Source organism: Erigeron canadensis, chromosome 9 (genome assembly GCF_010389155.1).
Source record: "Erigeron canadensis isolate Cc75 chromosome 9, C_canadensis_v1, whole genome shotgun sequence".
Classification (NCBI taxonomy): domain Eukaryota; kingdom Viridiplantae; phylum Streptophyta; class Magnoliopsida; order Asterales; family Asteraceae; genus Erigeron; species Erigeron canadensis.
The window spans coordinates 30,075,238-30,089,280 of record NC_057769.1 but is presented as its reverse complement, the minus strand read 5'-3'; the positions used below and the strand labels follow the sequence as shown (position 1 = coordinate 30,089,280).

Below are 14,043 nucleotides of genomic sequence, written 5' to 3'. Positions count from 1 at the left end.
AAGATTCTTCGTTCGGATCGAGGTGGTGAATACTTAAGCCAAGAGTTTAAGGATTATCTAAAAGCATGTGGAATTGTCCAACAGCTTACTCCTCCATATACTCCTCAGCATAATGGAGTTTCTGAAAGGAGAAATCGAACCTTGGTAAACATGGTAAGATCAATGATGACCCGTACAACTCTCCCATTTTCGTTTTGGGATTATGCTCTAGAGACTGCTGTACGCATTCTCAATATGGTTCCAACCAAGAAGGTTGACAAGACACCGTACGAATTATGGCATGGTGATGTCCCTTATTTGTCTTACTTAAGAGTCTGGGGATGTGAGGCACTTGTGAAGCGCGATACGCCTGACAAACTTGAACCCAGAACTACTAAGTGCATCTTTGTCGGATACCCTAAGGAAACGATGGGTTACGACTTCTATGATCCCGCCAAAATCATTGTTCGTGTTGCTCGATATGCTGAGTTCTTTGAAAAGAAGTTAGTTCAAGAGAACAGTGGGAGGGTTGTAGAACTTGATGAGATTCAAGAGGAAGATGTGTCACCTTCTGAAGATACTAGCAATCATCAACTTGGGGGGGGGGGGGGATGTTCAAAGTGATGAACCTCAAGTCGATGATAATGAAGCGATTCCACTTCGTAGGTCCGAAAGGACAAGACGTCCTACTAACAGATTATGTCTGATGGTAGAAGAAGACGTTTTAGGAGATCTCGATGAGCCTCCGAATTTCAAAGCTGCATTATCAGATCCGGAAATCTGACAAATGGCTTGAAGCTACGAAGGTGGAAATGAAATCCATGAAAGACAATCAAGTCTGGAGCTTGGTTGATCTTCCACAAAATGCTCAAACTGTTGGGTGTAAGTGGATCTTCAAGAAGAAGACGGGCATGGATGGAAATGTACACACCTATAAAGCTCGTCTCGTGGCGAAAGGTTATACTCAACGTTTCGGTGTTGATTATGATGAAACCTTTTCTCCAGTTGCGGACATTAGAACTATTAGGATTCTCTTAGCCATAGCAGCGTACTATGACTTTGAGATATGGCAAGTGGATGTTAAGACTGCCTTCTTAAATGGTTACTTGGATAAAGAAGTCTATATGGATCATCCGGAAGGTTTTATTGATCCAAAACATCCCAACAAAGTATGCAAGCTTCAAAGGTCCATTTATGGACTAAAGCAAGCATCAAGAAGTTGGAATAAACGGTTTGATGAAGAAATCAAAAAGTTTGGTTTTGTTCAAAATCCCGATGAGCCATGTGTATATCGCAAAGCTAGTGGGAGTAATGTTACTTTCCTTGTCTTATATGTCAATGACATATTGATCATAAGAAAACACATTCCAATGTTGCAAGATGTTAAATCCCATCTTGGAAAGTGTTTTGCCATGAAAGATTTAGGAGAAGCGGCATTTATTCTTGGAATCAAGATCTACCGAGATAGATCAAAGCGGTTGTTTAGATTAAGTCAAAGTGCTTATATTGATAAGAATCTTGAAGCATTCTAAGTGTGGGTTTACACTCATGCAAGGACTTAACTTATCTAGCAAGAATAGTGCTTCTACACCTAATGAGGTGGAGCGTATGCGAAAAATCCCTTATGCTTCGGCTGTGGAATCTATTATGTATACGATAAGATGCACTAGACCTGATATTGCGTTCGTGCAAAATATAGTTAGCCACTATCAGCAAAATCCTGGATAGGATCATTGAATTGCTGTAAAGAATATTCTTAAGTACATGTGTGCTACTAAAGAATTATTCTTGGTGTATGGTTGAAATCCCGATCAAAAATTCAAATGGTAAAAGAATTTGTGATGTTGGATTTCAGACTGATAAATATGATTCAAAATATCAGTCGGGATACGTCTTCATTATTTAAATGAAGGCACGGCGGAATGCTATGAGCTAAAAACCACAGTTGACGTGTCTACAACAGAGTCTGAGTACATTGCCGCCTCAGAAGCCGCAATGGAAGCAGTCTGGATAAGGAAGTTCATTAGCGGGCTAAATGTGATCCTCTCAAATGACTTACCCACTGATTTGTACTGTGATAATACCGGTGCATTAATCATTGCCAACGAACCCGGAGTTCAAAAAGGTGCCAGACATTATGCTAGACGATATCACTATGTTCGTGAGCAGATCGAACTAGGGGAAATCAAATTACTCAAAGTTCACACAGATTTTAACTTAGTTGATCCTTTCACAAAAGCTTTGTCTAGGCCCAAGCTTGAAAGGCATGCCGAGGGCATAGGACTTAAATTAGCTAGTTATTTCATGTAAATCTGTTGTTTCAGTATTTGGATAAGGGATGTTAAATAATTTATATTTTCTATAATGAAATAAAGTACTTGATATGTTTGATTTCATTCAATATTAAATTATGTTCTATATTTGCATGTTTAATCCTTGAATATTTTATTTAATATTTTTTATATATATTATTAAATATTCTAAATTGTCCATTGTCGATTAATTATATAGGAATATAATTAAACTAAGACAAATATGAGTGATTGGTTATATTCTTGGAATATAAACTCACATGATATCCATAGCGGATGCATATCGGACTACTCCACTAATGAATTATCACTTTATGGATTGTCGTCATTAAGTGAAATTCGTAAATGGTTACTTTTATTGATCCTTTAACTTGAGATACATGTAGGTCAGCATGTATGAATCACACTTACTAGATGTAGTTCTAACTCACCTGAATAAGGGGGTACATAAAGGGCTATTTTCAGAAAGTGTCGTGAAGTATGATGAATGATACGTGTAGTCAATATAGGATTTGTTCCTTCAATTTAAAAGTTGAAGCATGATACCATTGGCGCCCTCATTTGACTAATTAAGATGTTTGCATGGCCGTGCCCAAATAAATCCAGATTGTTCTCGATTATATTTGGTAATCATTAATTAGTTATTGAATGAGAAACATAATCGTTAAATTATGAAATGACCTTGATCCATATTCATATTTAACAAAGGTATCGGAACAAAGGGATAATAAATGCCTTAACCGTTTAAAACTATACTTAAATGTTTTCGGGAGCATTGGAGTGTTGCTAGACGCTAACCAATGTTATTACCTTCATTCGTTACGAGCTCAAGTGGGAGTTGTTAGTATATGATCACGTAAAATGAACGTATTCGGAAAGTATTTAAGCCTACGGGGTCACACCTCAACGTGAATATAACTATAAATTAATTAATATATTAAATGTAATTTATTGATTAATTTGATCACGAAAAACTAACGGAGGTCCGTTAAAAGTTAACGGTACTTAACTAACGGACTTAACGAAGAAGAGTTGGAATTAGGAAACCCTCTAGAATAGTCTAGAGGGGGGGGGGGGGATCGTCCAAGGGTTTCAAAAACCCTAAACTTGGTCATCAAGTTTCCTAAACACTATAAATAGAGGCCTAAGTTAATTGTTTTCTACACACAATTCATTAGGTTTTCTAAAACCCTAAAAATCTCTTCTTCTCCTCTCCTCTTTGGTTCAATCGACATCATCAAGAAAAAAGGGTTTTGGGTTTTTGATTGGGTCGAAATTTAGAGCTAGGAACAAAGGGTTGTTCGGTTCATGATCAAGTACTAGCATACATACATTCCAACGTTGTGTGTGCAATCGTAGAGAGGTTTAATTCAAACCTTATCATAAAGGTTTCTTACTTATTCTCTCCAATTTAAGGTACACATTCTATACTTTGGTTAATTAATTAAACTACATAGATCTTGTCTTCCGTTGCGTGCTTTGTGATTTGATTTGATAAGAGTTATATAACCCAACACCTTTCTCTCCATATATTTGATCTCTTTCTTTCTTCCAGATTATAAGTTAATGTACTTGTTCACGATTTTGATTACCCGGTATGTTGTCTTTCAACTTCTTTTTTGAGTAGTTCAGCTATAATAAATCATTAAATCTATAATTTTTTGAAATATATAAATGGAGGCTTGATGCCTTTAAACTTTAACTTCATTATTGGCATACTTAACTATGTCTTTCACTAATTAACGAGGGTTATGATGTGAATGAAGGCGTGATGATGCAAAAGACTTTAAACCAGAATGATGGTTCGATGACAATGGTGGCTTGTAGCCAGAGGGGCCTTCCAATTTACAGCTTTTCAGGTTAGTATACAACATACCATACCATTATTCTTTCCTCTAGATCATAAAAATTCACTGTCAATGATGAGCAACCAATACCTGAACTATAAAATTTAACTCCTAGTGTCTGAATTCCTTTAGATGTCTCATTTAGGACTAAAGTTGACTAAGGCAAATTTACCAAATTAGTGCTATAAAATGCACAGTAGTTTAATGTTGTCTATAGGTATATTTTAACATGATTAGTTTTTTTATGTGTTGCAAAAATATGCAGGATACAGAATTGGTTTGCGCCGAGAATTTGAGTACATGCAGATGAAGATTTTTGCTTCCATATTCTTAGGTTGCTAGCTTTCAAGCTGAATGATGTGAAGAAAACTAAAAACAGCAAAGCAATGCTTAATCTTCATTTCGATGGTGGACTAGATATACATTTTATCAATATTCGGGTATAATATATAACCCTTAAAGGCTAAAGCTATGACTATGTCCACGCAACTGTAGCTTATACATTTGTAGCATTCGTTTGCCGTGTTGATTTTTACAAAATTCTACCATGGATCAACCACATGAGAATTCTAAACCACATGACTGATTATGAATCAGCCGTGTTGATTGTTACTGGTTATATAGGTAACTAGAATGCATTGTACTGAAAACCACACTTTAATATGCTTTCTCCCGACTCCTCAACAGATATATTTGAACGCCCATTAGCAAAATGGGTTCTTGTAGCGGTTGCCACTTACGCCCACAAACTATACAAAGTTATATTATGTCTGTACTTCATTTAAGTTTCGCCGACTGTTTATTGAAGACAATAAGCTAATTGACTGCATTGTCAGTGGGTAACCGATTCAATTTTTGGTTACCGTGTTCAATAAATACTGTTTATGCAACTTTTATCCCAAACTGAAAAGCAAGGGGAATTCACATTGTAGTCTGAATAACATAACCAAATTCATTTCTCAAACTGAATTCAGTCTTGAATCAAACCAGAATTGGTTTTTCATCCCCTGCTCTTTTCAGTTAATAAATATCTTATGTTTAAAACTTAATCTTGTGAAAAGATGGGTTTACTCTTTCAAGTCAAATTGCATATTGTATTATGTATTTTGTCTATCGAGTCAAATGAGCAATACTTGTTTGCTTTATTTCTTCCATATTCAATCGATACCATGTCAATTAAGAACTGATTATACTAAAACAATGATCCAATTAAGTTGAAAAAAATCCTTTATAAGAATCAGAGTAGACTTGTAAACATACCGAATCCATTCAACAGGAAGTTCATATAAATTCATCTATCTAGGAAGTGATGAACATTTAGTTCAAAATAAAAAGTGGTGAACCTGATCAAGATTTTTATGTACATTCAAGTAAACAAACAGACAAACCCGTAGATCTCATTTATCTTAAAAAGTTATAAGATATATTTTTTGAAAGGAAAACAATTAAGCAAAAGAGTAAACAACATAAATGTCTTTGGATAAGTTGAAATAGGAGGCCCTTTTATAGAATCAGAGACATTCGAGTTTGAAACATTATTTGTGGAAACTAGCTAAACTGTATGTACCACATTTTTTTGGTTATTATAAGTTATAACGCTGGAGACGATAATCCATCCATTTCAGTTTACACTGACAGACCCTATGATCAACAGGAAGATACGAAAATCATGTAACACCATGATTACGGAGACATGAGACAGAATTTGAAGTTTTGAACCCTCGAACTCTGCTTTTATGAAAGTGTGACCTACCACTAAGCTACCATGGTTGTGACTTCTTAAATTTCAAAAAATGCTAAACTCATATATATTGAAACTGCAAATGCCACATTTGATGCAAACACAATTGAGGGTATCAACGTTTTATATAAACCAACTCTTAAGATTGGTCAAGTTACTGTGTAGGTCCTAGATAGCATTCCATCACGCTATAGTACCAGATTTAAACAAGTCTTGTGATTTCCACATGTGGTTGCAATAAGAGTATATGATACATTAGGAATATCAATCTTTGGAAACTATTTGAATTAGAATGTTGAAAAGATGCAAACAAGAGGAGAACAATAACTACAAAATTTTAATTAACCACTTTTAAAAGCAGCAATTGGCAGAGTAGATGAGAATCCAACTTAGTCTGTAGACGTTTGCTTGCTTTTTTTAAGATTTTTCTTCCTTAACTCAAGAAGTTGGTTGCTTGCCCTTTTCCTTTCTTGGGAAATCTAAACAAGCAAATAATTAGATGGTTAGTTGATACAAAAGATTCGTTCAAGAATGAATATATAGTTGGACTAATTTCAACTCAAAGTTGATATTTTGTGAATGGATGAAAACGGGTCAATTAATTAACTTAGCTGTAAGAATTTAGGGATTTGGAATATTATTATGATTATAATAACAATTTTGTATTGTGATCTTAAATAAGACTAAATATTTTATGAACCAAAAAAGTACTGTCTGGCACGATTATCCAACTCAAAATGGTCCACTGGATGATTGGTTTGTTGATATAGATGGAATCGTACCTTCACGGCCTTATAAAGCCCCTGTCTACTGTGTGACATTGTAAGAGTGGAAAGGATGTCATCGTCCTTTGCAGCCTGCTGTAGAGGGTCATCTTCTATCGCATCTTCTTCATCAGCGTTCTTCTGGCTCTCAGTAACAACAGGTGTGTATTGTGTCCCTTCAAGTTCTTTCTTTAGTTCTTCATGGTATTGAGTCTGATGCATAGCCATCTGCATCCAACCAAAAGACATGTAAGCAAACTTTTAACCAAACATGTGCTGAACTACATATACATGTTTGTACATCAGCTGACTGACCTTCCATTTTGTCTCAGCAGCTTCTTTTGCTTTTGTGCGGTCAATGATGCCTTCAACAAGTAGATTCTGGGAATCATCATGTTCTGCACCTGGCATTGGAAGGATTTCTTGTCTTGCAGCAGCTTGAAGCCTTTTAATGGTCTCTGCATACTCAGGTACATAACCTTCTGCTTCGTTGTCAACAAATGGAGACAAATGTGGCGGAAGCACCCTATTCAGCAAAAGGCATTGAAAGATTTAGAAACTTATTAATAAACTAAGTTGCCATGTCATCTACAAAATCAAAAGAAATATAAAACCTACTTTCCAACCAGATACTCTTCAGTTGGTAGTATGACCCGTGCATTTATGCAATCAAACACCCATTGTGGTTGTATATAATCTCGAGATATAAACCGGTGATTTTGGGTTGGCCGATCAACAATCTGCACAACATACCAGGTAAAGCAGACCTATGAAGGCATTTGCTAAAAGTAGATAATAAAATATTGACGTCTAACAAGATTTATGCAACTAAAAGCTTTCCTTGTAAAATGGCATACCTGATAATTAATGCTCTGATCAGATTCCTCAATGGAGCTCCTTCCCCATCCCATGAAACCACACCACCAAATGCAGTAATCACAAAGAGTAACGACTCCCTTGGAACCTAAAACACACAGACAGACTTACTTTAAAGACTAAATCTTGCGCACACAAATATGCCAAGTTAAAAGTCAAGACTACATAATCTCAAGACTACAATTCTGACCAGACATTGATCATACCTCACGACCCAAGAAGAATGTCTTATTTTGAAAGAGGGTTTTACAGGCCTTTGTTTCTTCATCATCCTCGTTCTCCTCAGCAGCAGCATCAACCAGGTGCATTAATGCACCTGGTTCATTAGCAGGAAGCTGGTCTTGAAGTTGAGCTAGTCTAAGCTCAGACTCTTCGGTACTTGCTCCATTTGTCCGGTTTTCCGCATCAACATACCTTGTCAAAGCATATAAATCTGCAAAATTTTCAAAAATAGTGAACATCTCCAAAACACAAGACACCAAAAATTCTTCCACAAAGCAACGCACAAATATAGTGATCCATCAACAGCTAAACACAAGATAGCAAGTTCATACCTGCTGCTAAAGCTTTCAAACGAGGATCAAGAATAGGTGGATATTTTAAATTGATTGAATGATAGAGTCTGAGATTGACAAAACCAAGGAGAGTCTGCATATAAAATTTAACCAAAGTATATGTTAGAACAAGTAAGAATAAAAAAGATATGCATAAATTAGTGCCGATATAACATCCATAACACATGTATATGAACTCAATTACCACAAACCTCATAGAACTCCAAGAATGTAAGCATGATCTTAAAATCTACATCTTGAGGCATGACTTGCTGTAGTGCATGAGGAGTCAACCATGTGACTTTTTGCCCATCAACCTCTGCCTGAACAGGGTTTAATTGTACACTCATATTAGTTACATATTATGTTCTATAACGTATACTGTATATATGCACAAAGAATGTGTATGCATTGATCACCGTACCTGGTAATATATGCCTTTCACAGATATGAAAGCCTTACGCAGCTTATGAGTTCGAGATATGTATGCCTGCCACTCAAGGCTTAACCTACAACGACATATATAACATTATATTACCAGATAGGACATACGATGATACAAATATTATACAATATCAGAAATGAACAAAAGTTAAGACATAATGTCCTTAACAATTCACTATCAAATGAAATATTGGAAAGCATACCCTTGACAGTTATGGATTCGCTCAGCTTGAATATTTTCCTCTCTATGGCAGGTAATGTGGCAAAAAGATGCACCATGGTGAGACAGTCATCCAAATCTCTCAATGCATCAATGAACTTTGAATATCTAAAGGCAACACAATTTACTAATCAATGAGTAATGATAGGTGAAAATGCTATGAATGTAGTCACGTTGATATAGTACGACCAACCTCTCTCTAATAAGCATATCCAGAGTGTAAGAAGGTTTTCGGGTCAACAAGCGTTCAGCAAGATCCTTGTTCTTCTTAGATACGGCTTTCTTTACCTTTTTCTCATATGCCCGCATCTCACGGAACTTATCAAGAAGTGGCTTATGTTTAAGAAACAAAATATCCTTCATGTGATAATAAGTATGGTGGTTTCCTTTCACCTTCTTCTTTGGGTCCCGGGGAAAAACACCTTTGAAGATACATAATCGCCTATCATATCAAAAAATCCGAACAGTGAATACCTTGTTTAAGAACACCCTTCAAAATTTCATAATCTCGCATTAAAGTAAAAACAGAAACACTTGAAATGTTAAACACACAGCAAAATGAAGAATATCTTTAGAGGTTACAACTATTTACAGGATTATACTATAGACTAAGCCGGTCAACTTCCTTGGTAACTACATAGAGGCAGGTTGCCTACCTCCTTTTGTGGTAAACAAATATACATGTATAACTCTATGCATATATACATTTTAGCTAGTGCCTAGTTGATTACAACTATCAACAAATATACATCTATACATGCATAGCTGGATACAACTATCAACAAATATACATCTCATCAGATTCTACGTTGTCAATCTCCATTAAATAACCCAATACAGATTTTCACATTAAGCTAGTTAATTACTAGTTCAAATTCAAATGTTGGCTTTTTGGCGCACTCTAGTTAATTACTGATTTAAATTCAAAGATTGGCATTTTGACACACTGCAGTAAACATTAACTTGAAAACCTCGAATAAGAGTATCGGACTCTGCGTTGCTAAACAAGCTAAATTTGACTACTTCCTCACTGCAGCCAAATGCCATTCTTATTGTCATAGTTGTTAAACTCTTATTACTTACCCCTTACCTAATGAAGGTGACTCCGACCATAAATCGCCTTAACTAACCAACCACTTAATTCTCAAATTTCGAAACTATACAACCATATTAACATAACCCACAAAAAAAGTTTGAATTTTTAATAAGTCTAAACATAAATCTTACAACAAAAAATATTCTTCTTGACTAAAAATTTCACCTCCACTTTTTATAAAAAGAATTTTAAAATCTTTAGTCCTTTCTGTATCTATCATTATACTGGCATTCAACAAATCAATATATATAAATGCAATATATATATATATATATAGCTATATACCTGAAAACAGAGAGACTGGCTTGAAGATACTTAACAGCTTGTGACCTTGTTATATATCTAGCTGCGTTTCCTTCTTTCTTTTTCCCCTGCAAATTTTATTCAAATTACATCATCAGAACTTATATATATCTATATAAATATATATAACAAATAAAAATAAGAAATTTGATTGAGCATACAGCTGGTCTGTAATGCTTCGGCATGGTTTCAGAGTAATTCTTTGATAAACCCTAATATTAGTTTGTACTTTGTAAAACCCTTTGTATTTTTATTTTATATTTTTTTGTGTAGTAAAGAAGCATGTTGGATCAGTTACCCTAGTCATCCCATGCAAAGGTCGGAGGGCTTTTTCTACCATTTAGGTAGAAACTGAAACAGCCTCTCTACTTAAGTAAAGGTAAGGTCTGCCTACATCTTAACCTCCTCATACACCGTCGAACTATTGGGGCTCAAAATCCGCATAAGTTATTTGTTTTTTTTTTGTGTAGTATATGTTTATTTTAATTCATATGGGCTAGTTTGTTTTACAAGTTTGGGTTTGCCTGGGCTAATTGGTTTATTTTATAGGCCTAATTGGATACTTTTGTTGGAGCCCTGACGATGGGTGACAACAAAGGCACAGGATACGTGCAAAACACATTGGTTACACTAACACATTTTTTTTTAATGGTAAATTTCGTTTAAAAATTTCCTGTCGTGATTCGATAATAAGAGATCTATCATACATTGTCTTAATCCGTAAAAAACTGAGTTCTTTCGAAATAAAAATGCTTAATACCTTTTTTAAAAAAAATTTTGGTTCAGGAATATTACCTCTATCTATAATGATTTAACATCGAGAGTAAATTTTGTAATGTTCAAAAAATCCTCTTTTTCGGTTAAAAAAAATACTTTGGCTAAATTTATTATTAAATCGAAAACCTCAAAGTATTAAGTTTTAATAAAGTCCCATTCATTAAATGGACACTAATACTATTTGGGTTTTGTTAAACGCAGTTTAAGGGATGTAGTTAAATTCATTAAATAGTTCTACATTTAACATAAATTTAAGTTTGAACTTTTAATATGAAAGATAAAAAAATTTTTTTTATGCACGATAACTTAAACCAATGGCTATATTTGAGGTTTTTGATGTTTAGAATATGAATTTTGATTATAATAAGGAGTGATGGACATGTCTTCACTGTGAATTAGATTGGAATTGTAAAAAAAAACTTAAACCAATGGCTATATTTAGCGTTTTTCACACCATTTTTATCATTGAAATTTTATAAAAGGAAACAGTACTTCCTTAAATATTCGTAATTTCGTATTCGTTCGTATCCTTCATTAACCGACGCTAATTCGCTTAAAACCCCCAATCTTAGCCATCAGATTAAACAAATCAATCCCATCCGTCCATCGCACACATCATCCATTACACCTGCCTATATATAATTCCATCCCCTCCCTTTTATTCGCCTCCACATAATCATAAACCACACGCTTTCCCTTCCTTTTTACATTTTCTTTCAATTACAATTTCTCTCTAAAAACATCACAAAAACACAACAAAACAATTATCTGTCCAAATTTAAAAATTCAAACCTTTAATTTTATTTATTATTTACCTTCCAGATCTTATCATCGTTAATATCTAACATCAGCTTTTTGTCTCCTTATTTTATTTTAGGGTTTTTTCTATTTTTTTTCCTAATATTTATTGTGTTGTATTAGGGGTTTTTTAAATTAAATTAAATTAGTTTATATAATTTTGTTTGTAAGATCAGATGGCAAACAATCAGATGAATATGGGTCAACCTGTAATGAATAATCAGAATTCCCAAATGTTTGTACAGGGTGTTAGTGGTGGGTCGATGTCCACCCACCGTGGGGGCGGGGGATACGGAATGTGGCCCCCACCTCAGACTTCTGTTGTCCCATCGATCGGACAACGAAGTAAGAATAGTTGGAAAAATAAGAAGGGATTGAATAATGAAAAGTGGAATTCTAACAAAACAATTATAGGAGTTAATAATAGTAATAGTAGTGGTGGATATAATCCACCAACATTGAATGAATTGCAACAACAAAATAGGTTAAAAGCTAGGAGATATTTTCCTAAAAAGAAGTATAATAATAATAATTATGGGGGTAGATCAGCCCCATTTGCCCCTAGGAACACGACATCGTTTTTGATTCGTGCTAAGAAAGCGGGTGGGATTACATCGTTGGTGTCACCTTGTCCGGTGACACCAGCAGTGTTGCCCACCCCGATTTTTTCTCCCTCTAGGGAGGTTCTAGTAGATATGGCTAAAGAGGAATGGGGTGTAGATGGTTATGGGTCAATGAAAGGTTTGATTAGGTTAAGGTCACCCGGAAATGGGAATGACGGTGAGGCGGGTGAGGAGGATGAGGACGATGAAGGAGGAGAATCGAGTGAGAGTGATGTGGAAGAACATGTGGAAGTGGAAAGGAGATTGGATCATGATTTGAGTCGGTTTGAGATGATTTATCCGAATTATAGTGGTGGTGGTGTAGATCATACTAGTTATAATTTGGAGAATAGAGTGGATGATCAGGATACGCATATAGCGCAGTTGGAAGAAGAGAATTTGATATTGAAAGAAAGGTTGTTTTTGATGGAAAGGGAGTTTGATGATTTGAGAATGCGGTTGCAGCGTCTTGAACGACAAAGTGGGGGTGTGTCAGAACGCGTTAATAATGAAGAGGTTGTAGAGAATGATTCTGATAACGAGAGCGAGAGTAGTAGGGGTTATGGTCCGTCTATGGAAGACAACAACGATGTAATGAGGGAAAACGTAGAAAGGAGTCAAAATTCGGAAGAGAATAATAATGCAGATGTTGAATTTAAGCAATCTGAGAGCAGCATTGAAAAGGGTATGCAAGAAACAGAACATGGTACTAATGTAACAACAGATGTTTGTATGGAAGAAGACGATACAGAAGATATCGAAACTAAGAAAGAAAACAATAATGAGGCAACAGCAGGAGATGATGATCATGAAAAACATGTCGAGGGATTTAGTACTAAAGAAGTAGAAGATGCCAATAAAGGACTTGCTAAGGATGAATGAAGTAACAACTTTTAGAGTTCAATGTATTGTCTGTGTTTACTATCAAGTATTATGATGATGAAACCAAGTCTATCCAAATGTGCAAATAAGTTTGGAGGTTTTCTATGGTTTGGTTTTGTTTGTTATTTTTGCATTTTTTTTTGGTTTTTGTTTTTGTTTTTATGTTTTGGAAGAGGATAAAGAAGGTTTTAGGTAAGGTTATGTACTTCGTATGTTGCACTCCTAAATAATGTTGTTGAACCACCTATGCATAACTTTGATTTAAACACTTGCCTAATGTTTTACATAATATTTGTTTTCAGTGACTAAAAAGTAGTACTGATTGGAAAGTTGCATTGCATGCTAATTTGATTACATTCCAAATTACACCAAAGAAATGCTTTGTTCTGTGTTTTCTTTGTAATTTATTTCAAGACACATGGATTGCATGCCCAAAATTCAAAGCTCATCTCTAAGTAGCTAAAAGTGTACCGTTTAGTGATGAAGTACATGACAATATGACATGGTTGGCAATGTCATTGGCATCATGTGATTTTGTTTTTGGTTTATTTGTGTTTTTTTTTAATAATTTTTTTCAGTGTTCATCATATCAAATTCAGACTTGTTAACAACCTTTAAAATTGGCATTATTATGTCCATATGTAAATGGATCGCGATCCTAGGCATGTTGCATGTTGACCAGTAACTTGCCAGTTACAAAATAGTAAATGAAAATTTAGACCTACAAACTAATTAAAATTAAGGACTTATTATGTTCTTTCCTACTTATAACACTTTTAACATGACTTATGATGTTGATTTCATAATTTGGCTTATCAAGTTGATTTCAACTTCACAGGATTTTGATC

The 14,043-nt window shown here is 34.9% G+C and overlaps 1 protein-coding gene and 1 pseudogene across 1 annotated transcript; one reads left to right on the top strand and one right to left on the bottom strand.

Moving 5' to 3' along the window:
- Nucleotides 1–6,071: 6,071 nt before the first annotated feature.
- Nucleotides 6,072–10,360, bottom strand: LOC122582835 (annotated as a pseudogene).
- Nucleotides 10,361–11,735: 1,375 nt separating this feature from the next.
- LOC122581624 lies at nucleotides 11,736–13,461 on the top strand. Its single transcript, XM_043753867.1, has one exon. The coding sequence runs from the start codon at nucleotides 11,888–11,890 to the stop codon at nucleotides 13,193–13,195; it is 1,308 nt and encodes a 435-aa protein (XP_043609802.1). The 5' UTR covers nucleotides 11,736–11,887; the 3' UTR covers nucleotides 13,196–13,461.
- Nucleotides 13,462–14,043: the final 582 nt, after the last annotated feature.

Bases quoted from the DNA above. Each gene is read 5' to 3' on its own strand.
- LOC122581624 (XM_043753867.1), top strand. From the start codon at position 11,888: ATGGCAAACAATCAGATGAATATGGGTCAACCTGTAATGAATAATCAG.